General features: G+C 41.3%; 1 protein-coding gene across 1 annotated transcript in view; it reads right to left on the bottom strand.

The window, feature by feature from the left end:
• Positions 1 to 22971, bottom strand: part of AFF2 (AF4/FMR2 family member 2) — a 350925-nt gene extending 327954 nt beyond the window's left edge. Inside the window, exon 1 of the mRNA XM_029996601.2 lies at positions 22801 to 22971. Within this exon, the coding sequence (XP_029852461.1) occupies positions 22801 to 22847 (47 nt within the window). The 5' untranslated portion in view covers positions 22848 to 22971. The remainder of the gene's footprint in view (positions 1 to 22800) is intronic.
• Positions 22972 to 23375: the final 404 nt, after the last annotated feature.

Below are 23375 nucleotides of genomic sequence, written 5' to 3'. Positions count from 1 at the left end.
TAGCAGCTGTGGTCTCCCTTTGGGGTAGGCAGCAGACAACACCCCAATAAAGGAAGTTTCCTGAAAAAAGGCCACTCGGTCTCCACCTTCACCCCAGTCCGGCTCCCCACTGTGGTGCCGGGGCCAAGGCCGGCCCCAAACCTCTCGTCCATGAGGCCCTGCCATGCCTGTGGGGCTGCACGCAGCCGCACCGACCAACAGACCCCTGCCCAGGCCAGGTGTCCCCTCTGTCCAGAGGCAGTGTCAGATGTCCCTGGCTTTACTCCTCCCAGGCCCGGAGCATCCAACCCACTGAGTGGCACTTCAGGAACAATTTTAAGTAGGAGCGAAAGGGCCTCGGACCATTAAATACATCTCACAGGGCTCACTCCCATCTCGCCAGTGTCTGAGGGAAAGCTGTCATGGGCCTCAATGAGAGCACGACCGGGCTCGTACCAGCCCGAACCCCCCGAAACGGCCTGCCCTCAGCTCTGCCCCAACAAGCGATTTCGCCAGTGCTGAGGGAGGAGGACAGTTAAGTCGGGGAATAACACTGATCTGAGCCTCAGAGCTGTGGCCGCGATCCACAGCGAGGGACACCAGCGTCCCTGACACTACTGCACGCTGATCCGGTTTCACCCGCGCTTCAGATTTCCTTCATTTTATGGGAACGCACACCACCGCATCAAGGGCCAGAGAGGTGACTACGCGGTCTGCGTGGACTTCCTTCCAGGTCAAGTTGTCCAGTAAAATGAAAAAAATTATTTTAAGCGATACAACAACTACGTTCCCAATTCCTAAGAAAGTGCCACTCCGTTACAGGGTCAGCAATTAGCTCTTACTTCAGGCACCTTTCCTGCCTGAGGAACAGACTGCTCATTTTTATCCTGTTTCCAATTTCCCCGCTGGCAGAGGTGCACGAGAAGTCTCTAGCAATGAAGTTGCAAACCCACATCGGTATAAATTTCCTTTTTGAGAAGTTTCAATCTTGTTTTATCAGAGACCGGCGGCTGTGCTGAGGAAAGCCTATAATGATTTTCTCTTTTTCAGGCTTATTCTAGAATTGCATCTATTTTGGGGTTTTGTTTAGATCTGTCGCAGCTTTCATACCGTTGATCATGTTGTTTTTCTAACCCGCCCTGAACATCTGTTGGCTCTTTCCGAGGCTGCATAATCCTGTTTTTTTTCCTCTTATGTATTCCAGTGCTATCGGCTGGCTGTTATTCTTGTTTTTATTTTTCAGCGTACATTTTATTTCTTCTAATTTGAAAAAAAAAAACCCAATTTTAAAAAGCACCGATTCTTTCTGGCCTCATCTTATCCTGCACAACAAATTCATACCTGCCACTGCTTTTGTTTTGTTCTGCTGGTTTGTTGGGTTCCTTGGGTTTTTTTCAAAAAACTGCATCAACGTAAAAAATCAGCTCGCAGCAGACCTAAAGGTGGAGTGAGAAGACGATGAAGGATCTTGTTTTCTTAATGATAAAAATCAGTACTTATAAAAGATGCCAGGCTGGCAGCCCTGCAGAGAACAGAGCATACACCGTTTAACCACAAACCAGACATACACACTCTCACAGCAGGACCACTGCAAGCACTGAAAGGGGAAATAACAGTCAAACCTTGGCCTCCTCGCCGGGGCTGCCAGCGAGGGCAATAATTAGTGCCAAGCGTGGGGGTGGTTTTTTTGACGTTGACACTGGGAACTGTTTGGAGACTACAATTATTTTGCATAGCCTAACAAACAGTTATCAGATGGTAACAGCTTTTGGTCACTACCAGGCTGGACTGCATTCAAACCTAAGAGAGACACGTATCTCCTCAGCCAGCAAGTCTCCTTACCCAGTGATTACAAAACAAATAAGATTTTGAGGTTGACAAGAGTCCCTTTTAGCAGCATTTGGATTATAAAATTGCTCTGACTCACTGCAGCGTATTGCTCCCTCTTAATTAACAGAGCTGAACTTTGTACATGTCTAGACTTCCTCCTGCAGAATGGCAGATTTTGGCCTTCATGAATATCATTTGAAGTCATATTATTTACAGAGCCTTTATTCATTTCAGTCATTTGTTTCAAACATATTTTCCACAGAAAGAAAAAATGCACCAACTGCTGGGCCATTTAATCCAAACTTAACAGTTTAGATGTTTTATTCAGCATTTTAAAAAGGATTGTCTTAGGGAATTTTATGTGCTGCATTTCTAATGTTAACTTTACAGATTGTAAAGTGCCTTGGGATGCACTAGCATGAAAGGCATTAAGGTATTGCAGGATTTAAGCAAATGTGTATTGCACTAAAAAGAACCTTTTATGAAAGCACATACAGATAAAAAACACAGTAATGCTAGTGTTTATTAAGAGATGCTCAGATATATTTCTGAAAGCAAAACAATTTTCCTCCTCCACTGGCAAAAATGATCCTTTTCTAAATTAAAAAATTTTCCACCAGTACTGACATAAAATTGCTGAAATTTCGTACTTTATGGGAAAATATATTTTCCCATATAAAAGTTCGGTCTTTAAAAAAAAAAATTGGGGTTCACATAAAAAAAAAAAAAGCTTTGCCTTTTTTTTTTTTTTTTTTTTTTTTTTCCCCCTTTTTTAAAGCAGATAGGCTTTAGGATTTGTGGTTCGGGTTTTTTTCCCCTACTAGTTAGTAGTCTGAACAAATTAATTAACTATATTAATTAGCTTGGCTATTGTTACAGGATTTTACGGGTACAAAAAAGGATAAATCGCACATTTTGATCCATGCTTCCTATTACTATCAAAAAGTTGCATTTCAAATACAAGAAGCAGCTTGTACAGCTAAATCCCTTGACATGCCTGGAAATCACGGAGTAGGCTTGTACACCAATCACTTATGAGAGAGGATTTAATGTCAGTGGGTGAAGTTCAGCACGGTGAGGAAGAACAGCATTAACACAGACAGAGCAGCCTTATCAAGGAGAGGTGGGGTACTATATCAGGCTTTATCTCCACCCTTTAAATGGGAGGGTGGATTTGATCTTCACCACCTCCTTCCCCATATTCCACCTTTGTAACACCCAAGTACTCAAGCTCTGTGGTCTCAATCCAGAGACTATACAGTCTGTTAAAAAAATATCAGCTGATTTTAAAAGGCTACAGATAAAGCCCAAAGAAAGTGTCATGGATTTCAACTCGTAGGACTAAACATAAGATCAAAGTTTAAGTGCAGAATGTATATAATATTATTCAAATAAAAAAGTAACACTGCTGGAACTCCTATCACTGTGACATCAGAAGAGAAGCAACAAACAACCACTTTATAATGCCAGATCCACCTTTTCATTAAAATTACATTAAAAATAAACCATGGTGAAGAAAGTTAAAAAGCAGCACATGACTCCTACCAACGAGGGAAGGATTAGTTGTCCTTTGCATTCTGAGTATGAAAGTTAATATGACAGTCACAATACATACTCAGAGCTTCAGATCTTTTTTGAATGATAGGAACATTTTCTGAAAGGCTTTCAGTTACAAAATAGCCCTCAAACAGATCTGTTTCTCTAGAGCATCTGTAATCCAAAAACATTTCTTACAAATACAGCTGAAAGCATTCATTACGTTTATAAGTGAAAACTTTCAGATGACTGGCCTGAAATCCAATAATATTCTCCTGTTCAAAGAAAAGCAGTGGAGCTACCTCTTCCAATTACAGCGGGTCATAAAACTGAATTAAAGGAAGAAGATACTTTTTTAGCTAATGATGCTTTTTAACTACCTATCTCTCATGCCTTTCAAGTACTACGGCATTTTCAGTTACGCATTTGTTACGTTTTGTTTTCACACAACTGTCTTTTCAACCCAAGTTCAAAGCAAAATCAACCCATACAACTTAATTTACATTTTCACTGTAGACATCACATCCCCATCTCAGTCCATTCCTTGGAGATGTATTTCCTCGTGAAGAAAATCCAGACAACACAGGTTAGCAGAGCAACATTTGCCAAGTCACAAAGACTACATTTCAGTGCCTGTAAAACAGAATTACCACTGTCTACGTATTTTACACCTGGATTCAGCCATATTTCTCAAGTGCTTTGTGCATGCATTATTGAAAAGACAAACGGTTTTACTGAGCAACAAGCTACAATGGCAGGTTGGAACACGCAATTGTCCTCTTCCTGTGATGGACCTCAAACTGGGAAACAGTTTGGAACCCTTGGTTGCTCCCATAAACTGCACTTTAAGCACTGTCGAGATCCTGATACAGATCTGGGTCTTCCCAAATACATACTCATCCACCTTTCTACTATTTCCTATCTAAGAAGTCCACCAAAAAAGGCTGATGGAGATATTTCTCCTCTGTCACTGGATGTGCTGACACCCCTGTTTATCAGGCTGCCAATTGAGGCATGACTGCAGTTGGTTAGTTTTACTCCGGTGTGGTGTAACGTATAGTTGTTACTACAAATATGGCCTCTTACTTAAACCCAGTGTTTTCCAAACTGTGCACCTGTGTAACACTAGAACAGCAAATCTGGGGACTCCATGAAGCGCAGTCTTGACTCCCAGATCTGATTTGAGCATCACATTGAATATCATTGACTGAAACTGCAGCCACATACAGCATCTTTTACCACAAGCTCTCTCTTTGTCTGTGTGTTTATTTTACACTAATCACTAAAACATCACAGCACAAAGTGTTGTGTTATCTCTTGTATCTATCTCAATATCTATAATTACTTTCTCTTTTGTAAAAACTAGGACAGGGAGTTGTAGCCCTCAAAGATTACAGATACCCATCTTCCTAAGCCTGACTAAGCCTAAACACACAACAATTATAAGATGGTAAACAGCAGTAATTGTACACTAAATGTCTTTTTAAAGAGCCAAATGTGCACTTAAAGTTTAACTCCCACTCACTGCTGCTCTAGAACAAACAGTAAATTAGCGAATACAAAACTAAAAACCTGGGGAAAAAAAAAAAAAAAAAAAGAAAAAAGCAGCCCTGCAGCGTGTTCCTCAGGCAGGAAGTAATTGTAATTTTTTGCCCCCCCCCCCCTTTTTTTTTTGAAACTTTGTAGACATAATGCAGGATAGCTTCAATAAAGCACTGCACATAGTAAAAGCATGTGATGATCTTGTAATCCACAGTAAAGTGTAACGTCTGGTAATTACCATGCACTGATAGAAAAGGGAGCACCCAGAGAAATAAGCCACCCTCACTCTGCAAATGAGTCCAGCTGCAATCTAATTTCTCAACAGCCAATTTATTACCTTACATATTTTAAAATAGGGGGTTATTTGCACCTGTACATCTCAGTAAAATGCAGCTAGTTTCATGACCATTATAAGCAACTAAGGCTTCCTCTTTTCACTGGAACAGGTGGCACGCACAAGGCAGAAAGCACGCAGCTATTTTTATCCCACGTGCATCAAAACTAACTCTGAGGTACCACTCCAGCCCCATTCACAGTGAGATTACAGAGCCTTGAAACTGCACAAGCATCACGATAGGTTTGCTTTTTGTTGGGTTGGTGGTGGGAGATTGCTTTGGGAGTGTTTTTTGAGGGCGAGTATTATATAGCAAGAATGAATACAAAAGTCAGTCCCTAGCAAGCATCACTCAGATTACAGTGGGCATCAAGTACAGGAACAAGGGGGACTGAAATAATCCCCTTACTTCTGGAAGTGGCCAGACCTGAGCACAGAGGAAGAATCTCATTGAGCGCAGAAGCAGAACCTCATCGAGCACAGAGGAAGAACCTCATTCTTCCAAGGCCTCTTGATACGCAGAGGACACTGGTTTCCAGAGCTGTCTGCCTTACACATGAACGTTATGATTACTGGAGGGAGAAGGGCAAAAAGAATTAAAACATTTTAAAAAGTAATAAAATGTAGCTGAGAAATTACAAAAGCCAATTGCTCTTGCAGCATGCTGCAGCACGTGTTATTGTGTGACAAGGTCTCCTGACAATTAAAATGAAGAGGTCGTGTGCACTAATGGCAATGCCTAATTATAGAATACATAAAATATGCTATAAATATTCCAGCATTTCCAAAGAACGTCTGTGACATTTACCACCAGAGGTATCATGTTTGTTTCTTCCATGTCCATTTCCATGTCTACACTTAAAATACTGAGCGTTTAAACACTTCTGCAAGTCAGGAAATACCCTCTTCCCAGACAAAAGAAGAGCACTTTAATACTGTTGTGCTTGGACACATGAAAGATATTTGACAGACCTCAAAGTATCTTCACAACTACTAGGCACGCACTAAACCACCTCTAAAGCCAAGTGTATACTACAGTATCCATTTTACAAATGTACAGAGTGAGGGAGAGACAGAGATGATCTGCCCAAAAACCCAAAGCAGAGTGCCCTCTAACTGGAACTCCAGATCTAGTCTACAGCCATCAGACTGGTTGTTGTTGCTATTTATTATCCAACATTTACTACTGTAATAGCGTCTGGAGACTGAACAGTTAGGCCACACTACTCTGTCCATGCAAATACGTGACAAATGATTACATAGGGATTTTACTGCAATACAAAAACCGTAAGAACTAATTGCACTTGCATAAACTATCAGAGGACAGTGGAGAAAGGCAGAAGATACTCTGAAAACCTTAAGCTTTTCTATTTTAGGAGTCAAATCTGAATATTTTAAGCCTCCCCAAAATCTAAGGGTTAAAATATAGCTATTTTGTTTTGAAGCATGCCTTTACTCTTAACACAGCAGCCAAGCAAACCAGCACCTGTCAAGTCTACTAAACTATTCTCTATTTAGCCAGAATTTACATTTAGTTCAGTCAATTAATATAAGCCTTATCAGGTTCATGATAATTAGCACACTTATTAACAGCAGTAACAGCAGCAGAAATGGTGTCAAAAGAAGGGCTTTGTTGTCATTCTGTTGTTACCACCAGAGACTCCTATCTGATCTTACCTGGTGATCTACTTGCTCTTGTACTGCCAAGGAGACCCACTTATTTTGCCCTTAAGCCAGACAAATTACTGTGACAAGAAGCAGACTTAGGGTAGCTTCCATTCACAGATCACTTTAAGTACTTTACAGGTCATGTGCTATTAAACTACTTGCTTTACCAATTTCTTTTGCCTTATCCAGGGCTGAACTGTTTTAGTTGGAGGGGAAGGTTGTTTTTTGGGTTTTTTTTTTCCTTTTTTTTTTTTTTTTAATTCCTCCCTTGCTGTTTTATTTTAACCATGCATGTATTGTAAGGTTTGTGCCATTATAGTTAAGGGCTGTTGGACCAAAAAATAATTTTAATCAATAAGGAAAAAAAAATATCCACTTTCGCTTTCCTTTGCTTCACAGATATTTTTAAAGTGCACATTAACACACGCAGACTTCTTAAAGCAAGTATCACTTGGAGCAATCAATAATGCCACTTTTTGGTGATTTTTTTTTTAAGGTAGTCTTTTAATGGCATTAAGTGGCAGGTACAATTTAGACCCTTCACACAGAAGATGCCCTCTTGTCTGTCAGCCCAGAACTTTACGTATTTTGACCAGCATTGTCAAATTCCAGATCACTGTTTATGCACACACACACTTTTTGTGACTTTCTCTTGAGCTGCAGGGTCATAAGGGTATAATTTACAATGCAGAGTAGTGTTTTAAGAAAACAGTAACTCAATGCATAATTGCTGATTTTTTTCCCCCCAACTTGAACTAAGCATTTTCCTTTTCTCTTAGCGTAAACCCAGAACCATTAAGCCACATCATTAGTCCATATTATTTTGCGAATAAGGCTAAAAGTTAACATTCTTTGATGAAATTAGCCACTGCTTTAGCAATAAAGGGAGTATTGTGCTATGCTTCACTTATCACTGTTCTTAAATATTCAGCATTAGATAAGACCTGGAAAAATATAAAATCCATAAATTGTACTGTGTGGCATATTATACAGGCAGGCAGGTGACTTCATAAAAGGTGAGACAGTGCTATAAACTAAAGAGTCAATCAGAATTTGAACCTTAATTTTAGATTCCTAGGCTTTTTGATGTTCAAGACAGACTGCAAACATTAGTTTAACATTATCTGTCTTTGTAGCAGTAACTACAGAAGCAGGGACAATTTGATACAAATGGAGTTGAACTGTAGTGAAGGTGTTTCCAGCCTACATATTTAAGAACATACTTGAAAGACTGGCAGAACAATCCAGAGCTCTGGTATTTTCACAAATTCAAGACAATGAGATACTTAAGACTATTCACAAAAAAAAAAAAAAAAAAAGAAAAAAGAAATGAGGAAAAATAGACTTAAATGTTTCTAAGTGGAAGAAACATACATTTTCCATTTCAAGTGAGGACTTTAACACTCTACTCCTGACACACAATGAAAAAAAGTGCTTGTATATAACCCAGCCATGTCAGCAGTGAAATGAATCTCCGGGCTGTGCAATGATCTAAGAAAATCTGAATGGGCATATGGGAACAGCTCATTTTGCAAGACCTCCAAAACCAACCTACTGATAAACACCGGAGGGTGCCTGACTGCCTGCATACTCACATGCCTATTTGTTGTTATTCTTATTCATTACTGAGTCATTATTATTATTTAAGTGCCGACAATGCACTCATGAACCAGAACAGATGCAAAATATCCTGTGCTAATGAGAAAATCAAAGCCTTTCTTATATTAGCAATTTCATATTATAGGATCTCTTTATTTTTGCCAATAAAGCACAACAGTAATTAATACAGCAATATTTTCTTATTGTTCATGAGTAAAGCAAGTAAAACTGCTCAGATTCTGCTTTGGCTCTCCCCCCTACCAGCACAAAATACAATAAATACTATTGAAGAATTCCTATTAAGACAAACAGCTGCCAAATAAAATACAACAAAAATCTCCCATAAAAGGCTGTTGTCTGTTTATTCAGAGATACAGCAGTACTCCTCACAGAAAATAAACATTGTGGCACTGCTCTTTCATATTCAAATACTTATGCTGTGTCTTACTGCCGTAACCATCTCACAGGATAATTTGTTAACTGAGTGCTGGAAGGTTGCATTAGTCCTCAGTGTATAACGAAACCGCGGGTCCCGCGTCAGCTCACGTTCTTGAATAGCAACTAGAACCGTACGTAACCAGCACGTGCTTTCCACCCCTGAAATTATGCTACTACGTATGTGAGAAAGCTCACAAATACTTCCATTTCAATAGTTGTGCAGACCGACGGTGCCAGGTTTGGACACTCTCCGACAGCAGTGATGGACGTGTGCTCCAGCCACGTGCAGCTCCAGGATGACCTCTCCAACAGGCCCAGTTTGCTGGAGAGGAGGGTGGCTGGGGAAGGCTCCCTTGGCTCCTGAGGCACCTGCGATGCCCACCTCCCCCAGTGCCACTGGAGCCACACACCAGTGCATGCTGGAGCTGTCCCTCCTTCTTATGACTACCCATTTTTAAAGCAAGGCCAGAGATATTAGAGCTGCTTCATGCGCGTAGGTAAACCTGCTGCAGAGGATACTTAAATTTAGCTGAGAAAGAGGGCACTGTTCATTCAGCAACACCAAATGGAAACTACCTGCCCTCGGCAAACCAACCCATGCATAATCCCCGGATTTGGCCCCAAAAATTACAACGCAGGGTGTACCTCCGCCTTAGCAAACATTACTGCCCTTCTGAGGAGCATTCTGCATCATGGGAATGTACTCACAATCAAAACCACTTTCATGACAAGTAAAGGGTTTTTTCCCTCAATTTCAGTAACGAACACAATTTAAGCAAAAAATGACTCAGTTGGGACTGTACGGCTCAGTCAGTGAGCGCGCCACCGCTGCAGAGAAAACGGCCAGTGCGGAGCAAAGAGCTAGGTCCTGTTGTCATTTCTCCTAAAACAAAGTGGGCCGATGAATGATACGTGATTCTTAAAGTCTTGTTCGAGAAGCTTGCTGGAGTCAGAGACAGGCCCAGTCCTGCGCTGGAAGTCAAACGGGTGTAATCCTGTATTAACACTTCAGCGAGCCAAGGCCCCCTGCAAGGGCAGAGCCCGGCACAAATCTCCCTGCCCACCCCGGCGCTACCGCTGCTCCCACTGCCTTTGCAACCAAAGCTTGCAAGCAGCTCGCTACACATATCAAAATACTCCTACTGATTCGAAGTATGTGGGAAAAGGAGCCAAGATTGAAACACCAGAGCCAGTAAAACTGCAACATGTATCAACAAATGAAAATGTGAATGAAGACGCTTCAACCTCAGCAAGCCCTCAGAAGGGAAAACCAAGATCCTCAGAATCTGCTTTTCTGACTAAAAATGCAACTAAAAGAGCTGGATACTACCTCTCTGCTCAGCATCAGAAACTTCATGTTCAGAAGACCCAGTCTGGCCCTAAACACTTAATGGGATTCAACAGAAATGGCAAGATCTATGAAAAGATCATCTGCTGCTCTGACTTTAAAGATCTACGTGAGAACAACTGTCAATTCTAACAGCAGCATCCTGTCAATGACACACGTTTAAACAAAAGGAATAAAACACACACAAACAATAAGCCAACATTCCAGCAACAACGGATAAAAATGCCTAAATTTGTAGCTCTGCATTAAATATTTAGCTTAATAAAACCAACAACCATGCATTTGAATTAGAAGAATGTTTTAGAAACCACTGGAACCGTGACAGATGAGTGACAGTTGGACCGTTTGATCACAACTGACAATTCACTTTTAAGTTCAGACGAGCGCCCAACCTTCACGTCCTCTTAAATCAGCCGTAAGTCAACATGCGCTTATCATTAAGCGCGCACTTGCGTCCACTGACGTAGGCACACTCGCAGTAAAGTACTGCGGGTACTTAAATACCTTGCTGAATCTGGCAATGCATACACACATGGCCATGCTGCTAAAAGCCATCATTTTCAGATTTTTGACAGTAACCCCTTGCCACATCCCACGTTTGTTCCTGGCTGGGTATTTTCTTTGCCAGAACGTTTATAACCCCTCAAATCACCCCCCCCAAAGCTGTGACGCAGTCTTAACCACAACTTCGAAAACACACTGACATTATAATATACAAACATGTACAGAAGATATACACACTCAGACACACCAGGGGATAAAACAGACTGGGAGGAAATGAGGAACTTTATGTTACTGTCTTTTCTAATGAGATAGATAGTGGCAGATGTAAAGATTTCATTCAACCGACAATCTCTTTTATGATATGAATAAACTACTAAAACAGACTTAATCCTTTATAAAAATCAGATTATAAGCAGCAGACAAAATCACAACTTTATTCAATACGCCATTTTATCCAGTGTGACTAATGCATTATTTGTATGAAGTTAAAGTGGAGCGTTGGAAAGCTATGAAATAAATCAAATGCTCTACTTTATGTAATCTTAACAGACAGATCCCATTAGGATTCTACTATGCATAGCTGTTGGTTAAAATCATTGACCAGTATCCTTATAAATTAATCAACTGAGGTAATGCTGCCTTGGCTGTCATCATTTGCTCCTAATCTACATTTAGAATTCACTTCAACTTTTCAAGCCCTTTGGAATAGGTTTATCAATTCTCTCGCCCTTGCTTCAGACATCCACCTAACCGTTGTTTACAAAAGACCTGGTACAATGGAACTGTATCATTTATGTTCCTTTTCTTTTCACAGATATTAGAGCATATATTGACACTGCGTTATAATTAGTTAGAAAGATATTAAATCTTAACCAAACATTCTAGCCTGCCTCAATTTTTTGATGAGACCTTTTATCATTGAAGTTGAATTTGCAGGCAGATTGTGTGAGTTTACACAAGCGAGAATCATTACAAAATCTAAAATAACCCTGATCTGGTTGAAATGCAGCTTGGTTATGGATATACAGGAGAAAAAAAGCCTTCTAGATATCAGGTTATTTGTGGAGCTCTAATGTGTTTTCAAACATATGACTTCTGTGTTATATCTGTGTACTTTATGCAGTTTCTAGTCATGTTTGTTAGATGTCTGCATGTCATGTACTGCAAGATTCATGAGCAGTCTACAACCAGGCAAAATTCTCACACAACAGCTTGTCTTGGGTAATGGGGAAAAAAACAGGCAGAGTGAAGTGACAGAGAAGTGTATTATTTATTATCCTGATGAGGATAACACCTAGTCATGGTCTACGATCCAAACATGCTCAATGTCCTGCTTATGGGGCTGTATGATTCTGAACAAGCACACAGGTGTTTTCCTACAAAACCCTCTTTAATTATGTTCCTCCCTTATCTATGATCCCTCCATGTGCACATTAAAGAACAGTCAGTTTGGGCAAGGGCTCTTTAAAGAGAGACAAAAAGACCGAGCAGTAAGAAAAATATTGTAATAGATTGCATAATGTTTCTGGAGCTCTACCACACTGTAGGTAAAGGTCATCTTCTCCAGAAATTGAGTGAGAAAGCAAAGGAAGCTCTGGCTAAGTATGTTGTAGAGTTTACTAGATCAATGGAAAACTTTAACCGGCTGCAGCGGCCTTTGGCTCAGCCCTCCAGTGCAAGTTCACTGGCCAACAGACAACTATCAAAGCCATAAAGGCGATACTTCAAAGCATGTATGCTACTAATAATCTAATTGCCTTAAAATGAGACACAGGATTTCATCAAAATTCATTCCCTTCTTCAAAAGCCCGTTGTTAATTTCAGAACCAAATTCCACCAACATAATCTACTGAAACACATATGTGTGAATACCTCCTGCTTTTCCAGGACATAAAAATAAAGACCATCAATTGTTTTTGCTAGCTGTTTTCTTTTGAACCTTGAAAGACGGACTTTCGATTAAAATTTTGCTTTTTTTTTTTTACATCACAAAGATGTACTTTTCCTAGCGTTTGCTAAACGCAACGCAGTAATTTGTATCCCCAAGTGGTATAAACAGAAAATATGTTCAGTCTAATAACATATGTGAAGAAAACTCATGCCCAGGGTTAACCAACAAAGCAGCAGTCTGCTAGAAACAAAGGCAGCTGGCTCAAAGAGCAACAATGCTTCAGAAAAAGTGTGGATGTACTATTCAGTGAAGCATCCAAGACATGACGTTTACTTAAGCTACAGCTGCATATACAAAGCTTTGCTATAAGACCCAGGAAATGACAAGTCTTCTGGAGTAACAAGATCGTTCCGTCTCTGAAAGGTCCATGGCCTTCGCTGTCCAGCTGAGAGGAGGATAAATTATATCAAATATGCACACTGTAAATAAATTCTGCCCTTCAGAAGAGTTTCTCTGCTTTGATTACCTTTTCTTGCAGATATGCTCTGCCCAAATCCTACCATTTCTCTTTAAGGGCTTGCCTTTCCCCTACTAATATATCTGCCTAGGTTCCTGTCTTGCTCTATCACCATAGACATTCATAAACATTAAGGGACTTAACCTCATCACACCCCTGCAGAATAGGAAAATATACCCATCAGAGTGGGCAAGCAGTGAACTGGAACTCAGCTGACAGCAGTCCTGACCAACGCCGAGTCCTTCTGCAAGTCACTTCGCTCCTCTCTTTCCATTCCCCCATGTGTAAGAAGGGGTAATTACAATGACTTCTCTGCAAAATGCCTCAGTCTACCAGTAAAATTCCGAGATGTTATTCTTCTCAGTTTACAAAAGGAGGTAAAGCAGAGAGACATAAATCAATATCGCTTGAAAGGTCTGTGGCCAGAAATGTCACCCCATTTTTCTAAACATGTGTCTGACATCATCAGCACAAAAGTTGCATCCAACAAAGGATCCCAGCGCATAAGCTATGCCACAGACAATCTGCGTCAACACTGCTCTTCTTGTAGGTAATGCAGTACTAGCAAGCTAGTGAAGGACTATATAGCTAGAGTGAAGTTCAGAGTAGAGAAAATGTCAAAAACAGTTCCCAGCTGACCCGCAGGAAGATGAAAAAGTGAACAGAGACACCAGATAAAGGTAACTACACAGCTGGCCCTTCTCTCTCATGCTTTCCACCTGAACAAAAAAAAAAAAAAAAAAAAAAAGAAAAAGGCAAACTACCAAAGATGTAAATATCATTACCCCACTTTGACAGACACAAAGTGACTTTCCAAAGGCAGTAAAGCAGCTAGTGGCAGAACCAGCAAGAGAATCCGTGTTCTATTCCTAAATATATATTCACCTTGATTCAGCAAACTTAAAAAGGATGACAAGTCTGCCACGTATTACCAAAAAAAGCAAGGCAACTCAGCTCCTTCTCCAAGCAACCGCTACCCTCAGCCATTGGCCAATGCCTCAATCCCTTCACCTATCCCTCTTCAAAGGCTTGGTGAAGACAAATGGGCTTTCCAATGTGCAATGAAGCATAAAGCCATGAAAATCAAAGGGCTGCTTTTTGAGTAAATATGAGCTCCAAAGCCATTGTCCTCTCCCACAGAGGAGATCTATGAAAATGCTTACTATAGCATATGCACAGTATTCTTTACAGCTCTGCCTCCCTGCTGACCACCAGCCCCAGGGCCCAGTCCGCTTCCCATTACAATCAGGCTCACCACACCCACTGACTTGTATTGGAATTCTTTCAGGGACCCTAACTAATGAGTTTTTAAACACTTGTAGACAGAGAAGATAATTCCTCATCATTATTCTTCATAGGAAACACCAGGAAGAATGTCATTCCATTGTTCTACGGGAAAGAAACTGGAAGAAAAATCACCCCCACATTCAAAAGAACAGCCTAAAGTTTTTATACATGAATTGGCTACCCCAAGCTATGGGTGCCTCACCTGAGAGTTCAGGACAGGGACCTAAAAAGTGTGCAACCTTCTGAAATTAAGTCCCCTGAAATCATCTCGCATGCTGGCCTCTATGCAGACAAAGAGGTCCATAATCAACAGGCATATATTTTTCCAGGTCTTGAATACTACATTCTCAACTATAAGCATGGCTACCGCCTGCAGCATAGACACAGACTCACCTGAACACCGTACTACTGCAGGATCTTAGTTTCCCTTATGACAGGAGACTGAAATAAATGGGAACTGGCAACCTTAATGACGTTTTATATTTCCTGATTTTATATTTAAAGCTTTGCATTTGCTTTCTCTACTAACAGTTGTTTGCTTTTTTCCCTCACAAACGAAATCTGGACCTAAACCAGTGACACGGTAAAGGACGAAACAAGAACAAGTAGACCTACATAATGGATTGTTACCCTCAGACCTAAAAATATTTTAAATGAAAAACATTCCATTGCGAAGCCATCTTCTCAGCACAGATCACAAGCCACCAAGTACTGCTCCGTTTTTACCCAGTCTTACTTTTAGGTGTCTGTCACTTTGTAGGATGCCAATACCATCACCTATCATAAGGGCCTACACTTGAATGACCAAGAAGGAAACTTTTAAACTACAGCTGAATTCTGACAATAGTTCATGCAAAGTGCCATAAGGAAAAAGCACTAGTCTCAGTAGTAAGACATCTGCAGGTTTGAGCCCCAGGCACTGAAAGCAATGTAGAGCTACAGAATTTACTTATGTACACCCACAGCGATACAAAAATAGCTATTATAATACTTGTCAAAGGAACAACTGAGTGATTTTTAACTTGGTGCTCTATCTCGTTTTCTTCTTTGCTGGTTGTTAATACCCCACCCCTATAAAAACATATAATTATGAGTGGGCTACTCATGTCTTACTATAACTGGTAGCACCATGCAGCATCTGAGTCAGGAATCTGAATTGCTGACTACAGCTCCTCACTAAACAAGACTTACACATTGTACGTAGTAAATGGCATTCCCTCACTCTCTGTGTCACCTACAATGAAAATCAGCTTCCAGTTGTGGTATCATCTCCAACTCTCCTTAAACCTCACCATCTCAAATCACCTGGAATAAGGACTCATCGATAATCTCCAGTAAAAAGACACAGATTAACTGCTGATGTCACATAAAGAAAAAATTCCCCAAATAAGAGTTTTCTTCTCTCAGTGGCTTGATTTGAACACATTCATAAGATGTCATTAAAATGTGATATAAAGTTTTACAGAAGAAGAAACTACTGACTAGACCTTTGTTTAAAAGTCATAATAATTTATGGTGTGGATCTGCTATGTACGAGTTGAAAAACACTCTCTTCATGATAAAATAGTTCGTAACTGCTGGGAAGTTAACTGCAGGAAGTTTTGGTTTATTCCCTTACCTCAGCTCTCTAGTTCCATATTATTTTTCAGTACTACGAGCCCCACCTTCTAAACCCATCACACTGACTGCACTCAACGGCAGTCTTGTTGAAATTAAGGAGCAATATGCAATTCAAGTTTCTGCAAGACTGGGCTCCAGTACAGAGTTTTCGAAAACAACCCCCCCCAGCTCATTCCCCAAAATCTTCACTCGCAAATGTGGATGGAATATCACATGCCCTTTGTGAGAATCTTTGGTCAAACTGTATCATTAGAAGTTACTCAAAATGGAGCTTAAAAGCTACTGACATGCACATTGCCATCCTTCCTCTCATTTTTTATCTCTACAGTTGTCCATTAGTCAGGAGTAACACACCTTCTGACCTCTGACCAAAGCTATTTGAACAATTTAAACAAATATTTTGGTTACAAAGCATCAATACAGAACATTCAGTACCAATAAAAGGATGAAAGAGCTGTCTTTGAGTCACTGTTGTGACTTCCTGACTATATTATATTATGAGTGGTCTGGAAGGTTATACTAACTTGACATATTACTGGATTTACTGTCTTCTTTTTCAATGCTTAAGAAAGAATTCATAACATTGCAAAACCCAGAGTTGTGGCAGTTTCAGTTTTCAGTGTTAATAGATGTTTGATGGCTTTATAAAATCCATTCTGTTAACTGCAACCAAGAGAAAAGATTCAAGCTTTCCTCTCCATTTTTCTTTTCTTTCTTCTCAAAAGAAAGGCAGTAAATTTGAATTAGACAGGTTCAGAATTGGGCTCTGTGGAGTTTTTCCACATGCATAGTATTAAGTGTGTGCAAGGTGCCTTGCTGATCCTGGTCATTACAGAGTTGCTTCACATTTCATGAAGTCTGCCTTTTGGCCAAAACAGGGTCAAATCCAGTACTCTCTGAAGTCAACTGGGACCATCTCCATTGACGTCACTGGCTACTGGCTCAGGTCCAAGCTGGAGGAAGACATGGGTACTCTATGGTATTTATTGGTTATATACATTCAACAACCATCCAGGAGCCCAATCCTTCAAGTCCTCTACACAAAGAAATTCTATTACCTCAAACTAAAGGCACCAAGGAAATACAGGATGGGGTCTATCTGTTTAGATGCTTATTCCACATACTTCATGGGTTCAGTGTATAAAACGTTTCCTAGAATTCTTCCAGATTTTTTTTTTTAAATGAGATTTAATATTTGCATTCTTTCTGGCTGCCCAGTTATTTGCGCAATCATGTAAAACTGCTGATAGATTTCAGGCAAATGGATGTGTACTATACAGTCAAAAATAACATCAGTTTCCATTACCAAACACATGGAGAACTGGAGTTTAGTCATTAGTAAAACACGTTGAGCATTTTGGGAGTGATCAAGAACCCAGTTCAGTAAAACTTAATTTGAGAGTTGTTTCAGTAGGACTGCTTGTGTGCTTAAAGCTACATACCTGCCTATCGACCCTGCTATATTAAGGCCCACATGCTTTTTCCAAGTCTCAGAGCCAATTTTATCCCACCTCGCATGATGGGAATTTTGCTTGACTCGGATCAAAACAGAATTTGGGCCTCATAACACAAAAAGCATCATAACACTCCTTTCACGACACTGGAGCATGCCGTCTCAGTCCTAAGGAGCTCAAAAAGACCAGCAGTGTCCACTCGTTTTTTCAGAGATCATTTTGTATATTTATTCAACTTAATACTTCACAGAATGTCTCATTTTCCCCTTAAATTATTTAATTAAATTCCAGGTTGCAGTGACAGTCTTGTCAGACAGACAAAAGGAACAACTCTGCTTGACTGAAGGACCTGCATCACAACACCATCTTTTACTCTAAAAGAAAATCCCGAACAATATAATTGGCATTCACGTACAAAGTGTTTAAATGCTCTGAAGTTCTGCCTGGCTTCAGAATAGCTGAACAGTATCTGAGCTGTCTACTCTCCATCCCAATTTGTATATTTTAAAAGTCATTAAATTCTTGAATGAATCATTAGGAAAACAATTCAAATGCTGTTAAACTGATAGTAATTTTGCCTCATAGGATAGATGTGAACTTAATGTTTGCAAACGGCCAAATTCTTTTAAGATTTACACTCCATGGAGTTCAATATCAGTCAGGGAAGAATTACTAAATCAGGATGTACTTCAAGTACAGGTTTTGGCCCAAGACTATTTTTGGTCTTCCTCAGCTGCTTGTTTTGACAGCATCTAATCCCCCTCACCCACCCACCAGCAGCCACACAATCCATCCATTTACACTTTCAAAGCAAATTGAAAATGAAACATTTTCAAATAATTACTTGGGGATGCCTGTAACACAAATCCACTGTAATATTTCTTAAGGAGAAGAAAGGAAGGGGGAGAAAAACCTTATAGAAATCCATTCAAAAAGTGACTTTCTCCTATACTAATGCGCTCATTATCACCCCCCCCCAAAAAAAAAAAAAAAAAAAAAAAAAAAAAATCAGTCTAATTCCCAAAGAGCTTATCTACTCTATTTCACACATTCCCATCAGAAACACAACACTGTTTCCACGTTCAGAAGACTTTTCATTTAGTGAGCTATTACAGACCCTGGTGAAAGAACAGTAACTGAGAAGGTCTTCTGCAGAGGCACAAGGCAAAGAAGGAAGGGGGAAGGTGGGTGAAGGGGGGGGAAATACCCAAGGCTGGAACTGAAACAGTTCACCTTTGTCTGGAGAGCAGGATCACCCCCTCCAGGTTGAGGACTACGTTGAAACAACGCGCTGCCGTGGCATGCAGTACGTTTTTGCATTCATACAGGAGAGGAACCTGGCCCACAGATGGCCTGTTCTCAGCTTTGTCAGCCACAAACAGACCTTTGAACTTTCTATTTATATAACAGTTTAGTGAGTTTAAGCCTCTTCCTGTATAACTGGCAGTTTGCTGGTTTTGCTGTAATTAGGCTACTCGTGATACGTAATACAAAAAAGAAAAAAACGAAGAGGCTTGTTTCTCTGCAGCGAGAAGTCTTCCCCATTACAACCACAGAGCTACAATGATACTCTTACCTGCTGATCTTATTTCCCTTTGCCTCAATACCTCAGCACGCATTTTCCCGCTAAGTATTTTCTCGACTTCCACTTTTTTAAAGATTGGGGGAGTTAAAAAATATTAATACCAACGACAATAAATGTAACAGAAACCATGAATCTCTCTGCCTTTGTTTGTGTGAGGAGCTGTATATTCTGGGGTGGTTGGGTTTTTGTTGGGTTTTGCTGTTTCCCAGCTGCTGATTAATGGCACCACCTTACTCCATAAGCAGGCTCAAATCTAGCCACATGGTCCCAGGACACTTCAAGATTTCATTTACTTGGTTACCACAGACAAGCGTGGAAAGTGATTTAAAAGATGAAATTTGATTTTTAACAGCAAGTGGTCCCCTTGGTGCACACAGGCATTCAAGCTTTTCATTATATCCATCTCCCTTCCTTTCTCCCTCATAGAATGGCTCATATTAAATGCAAGCCCAGGTGAACGTTTCTTATTCATCCAGGATCATAGCAGACTTTAGCTTTGGCCATTTCACCTCAGCCAGAGTTTAGATTCATTTAAATTGTTTGGGGTTTTTTTCAGCTTTTCAAGTCTGGCAAAACATTCACTGGGATATTTGTGGCCTTATTTTACACATTTTACCCAAGTGTTAACAAAAAAACCCACACCAACCCTCAGCTACCCTCCCAACCACATTCTTGATGAACGTTCAATGAAACGCCTCATTCTTATACTACTGTGATCTCTCCTAATACGGGAAACTAAAGGGCTGATTCTGCAGTTTGTATCAAGACAAAGCTCCCACTAATCATCTGGAATGCCAGGTGAGAATTTAAGAACACACATAGTGGCAGCGCATGCTGTAACTCAGACACTTTTTGACAAAATACGTTTCAAGAAGCGACACAAAGACATACCTCCATTGCAGGGGGAAAAAATTAACTGTATTTTTCCCATAAGACCCAAACTTTTGGGCAGTCATGTCCTGATATAATGGCAATGCATAGAAAGTATTACCTTTACACCTTTTCATCAGGAAAAAAAAGAAAAAAAAAGAATCTCTGCTCAAGCTATAAATACTTTTTAAATATATATTTCTCAGGCTAACTATGTTTCTGTTGTACTTTGCATACAGACAATACATACGAACACCCACACACACACTGTAGGCCTGAGCTTGCCTTCATGGCCAGCCACTGCAGCACAGATTAGCAGAAGTTTGGGGTTTACAAGGAATGCAGAAGAGGGTCTCTAATTGCCTTATAAATGCTTGTGAAACACATTTTACAAAGGCCAGCTTACAGACAGAAGGAAGGAGGACAGTTTCAAAATAAGCAGCAGCAATTCACACATCATGTTATATATACTTATTTGTAAATATTGTGAAGTAACCACACCATATTGGATACACAGACAAAAATTAATAAATCTTGATGGGTGAGCATGCTTATTTCTGGGTGTGTAGAGATGATGCATGTATAACGTTACATATATACACATGCACATATTTTTGGATAGATGAGCTAAATTCAACTCTCCTTAAGCAACGCAACTACTTGTCAGAGACAGAAATCTTTACATGTACAATAAAATACGTGTAATGTTTGTATATAAGTGTAGATTATGTACCTACATATTATATACATGTGCATTTCCATATACTAACTGTATTATCAAAAGCTAAATCCAACTTGATCTTTGCAATAAGTAATTGTGTGCGAGCGCCTGTGCAATATAGAGAGTTTGTATAGGTATCAAAACACTTTGAAACAGCCAAAGTGAAAATGTTCTTTCCTCACGGACCCTAAAAACACTAAAACCAATAAATTTCACTGCACAAAAGCAAGCAAATGGAATTTCTAGAGTGAGTGGCAATATGTTCATATTTTATGGAAAAACAGAGGCACAAGAGTTCCCTTCTTTCTGATGCACATCTCTAAATCCACATAAAACCATACTCAAATGAAAGTAAGTTATTAAGCAAACATTAAAACTCAATACCTATAATGTGCTTAGTATTTGAACTGCACCCACATATTGGGTTGTAACAGCTTCCATTAAATTAATGATGTTACCCACACTATAAATTAGGCAAATTGTATGCAAATATTATTTGAGTAGTAATACGGTGGTTATCAGTTGTCTGCAAAATAAATTAGTGTAGCAGAGTAAAGATAGTGTGGTAGAAGCATAATATTTAATTGAGCACTAATTTTATTGTGATTATTACTTTTAAATAACAACAGCATGGTTATTAAAAGATGTAATACGATGGTTTATGCAGAGCTGATAAAACATGCACATGATCCAAAACGCCTGCTTACAGATTAATATTGATACAGTGTAATTTACGGTTCCAAGGATTTACTCCAAATTGCTGTAAAATAGAACGTGACAGGTATTTGGTTCTGATTATCTTGGATTTGCAACCATAGCTGTTAGACTGCATTTGGCAAAATGATAGTTATTAACTAAATATGTTATCTTTTTCCTAGACATACCTTTATATTACCAACAAAGTAAAGTAAACCCTCTGCAAAACGTGAGGTCCGAATGCACATGCATACACACGTATAATCTGTGTGACATTTAGAGATTAGGATCACAAAATACAGTATTTTAGTCTCTCTCTGTCTTGGCAAACTGCACTCCAGCCTAAAAGCATTTAACAAAGCAGTAACCAACCACTGAATTTTACCGTGCATAAAGAATTAACTATATTTGCTAAATTGAAAAGTAGAGAAAGAACCAATAAAAACAGTCAAAGAATAAGCATAATCTCATTATCCAGCAGGGGAAGTGACTAAATACCTACCCAAATTCTAACTTTCCCAGCTACTTGTCACCCATCGAAAATTCCTTAACATTCACTTTGGTAACAAGTTTACAATAGACTTAAACAGATGCACCGACCTTTTCAAGGTGTGCACTTATTTGCAGGGCAATATAAACCTAAAATTCCACAGAAAAAGAAAAAGAAAAAAGAAGAAAAAGAAAAAGAACCTGTTATAATATCACGGGGACTGCTCTTCCCACTTCCAAACTAACTTCAATAACGCTTCATCCAGAATAGGAAACCAGCAAAACCGGCAACAGAACCCCCCACACCGACCAGGGCTACAGTTGAACTGTGCCACACAGCAAAACTACAGTTGGTTTCTCCCCGTGAAAGGAATATTGTCACTGACAGCAGCAAACACAACATTAGCAAAGCCGCGATCCCGGGGAAAACATCGCCTCTCCACACCGCTCCCCGCTCGGGGAGGGGGGCTGCCGCGGCTGTTGCTGTTTCAGCCGGCACCCCGGCACATTTCGCCGCTTCCCCTGCCTCTCCTCCCCCTCCGGCCAACTTCGCCCCCCGCAGCCGGAGGACCGCGGGCTGCTCCTCACCAGCCGGAGCCGGCGGCGCGGCTGCGGAGCGTGGCCGGAGCCGGCCGGCCCCGGCGGCGGCTGCCCCGGCGCGGCTCCCCGCGGGCGCAGCGCGGACCCGCTCCCCGGCGGGCACCGGGCGCTTCGCCCCTCAACAAAGGCTAAGGCACCGGGGGAGCGAGCAGGGAGGAGAGGAAGGAGGCAGCTGGTAGAAGGAGAGGGGTGGAGAGACGGGGGGGGGGGGGGGGGAAAAAAAAAAAAAAAACCAAACAAACCCCCAAACCAGAAAAAAAAAAAAACACCCAAAGCACCCGAAAAAACCTACCACTGCTGCTCTAAGTCCCAGTCCCTGAAAAAGTCGAATAGGTCCATAACGATCTGGCGGGGAGACTCAGAGAAGTGGTGCCCCCTCCCCGCCCCGCGCCGAGCCGAGGAGAGCCGAGCCGAGCCGGCGCTGCTAGGGCTGCCCGGCCGGCATGGGCAGCGGCGCCGCGGGGAGCGGCGGCCGCCGCGGGGCCGCGCGGAGCCGCCCGGGGCTCGCGGAGCGCCGCCGCCGCCGCCCGCTCCGGCCGCCGCCAGCAGCGCGGCGCGGCTGGCTGCCTGGCTGGGAGAGGCAGGCACGGCGGCGGCGGCGGCCCTGGCGCACACGCACACACACACACACACACTCTCACACACACACACACTCGCACACCGCGAGGGGAGGAGCCGGGGCGGCCCGAAGCCGCGGCATGGAGCCGCCGCGGCAGCACCGGCGGGATCTGGCGGAGCCTGGCAGCCCCCCGGCCGGGGTGCGCGGGGAAGTTTTGCCGCAAAGGAGAAACGGCGGGGGGGGGGGGGGGGGGGGGAGCAGCGCGGCTTCGCGCCTGGGGATCATCCGAGAGCGTCCCGGCCGGGCTC

The sequence above is a fragment of the Aquila chrysaetos genome, chromosome 21 (genome assembly GCF_900496995.4).
Source record: "Aquila chrysaetos chrysaetos chromosome 21, bAquChr1.4, whole genome shotgun sequence".
In the NCBI taxonomy this organism is placed as follows: Eukaryota; Metazoa; Chordata; class Aves; order Accipitriformes; family Accipitridae; genus Aquila; species Aquila chrysaetos.
Note: the sequence above shows the minus strand (reverse complement) of the source record. Positions and strands in the feature narration are given on the sequence as shown.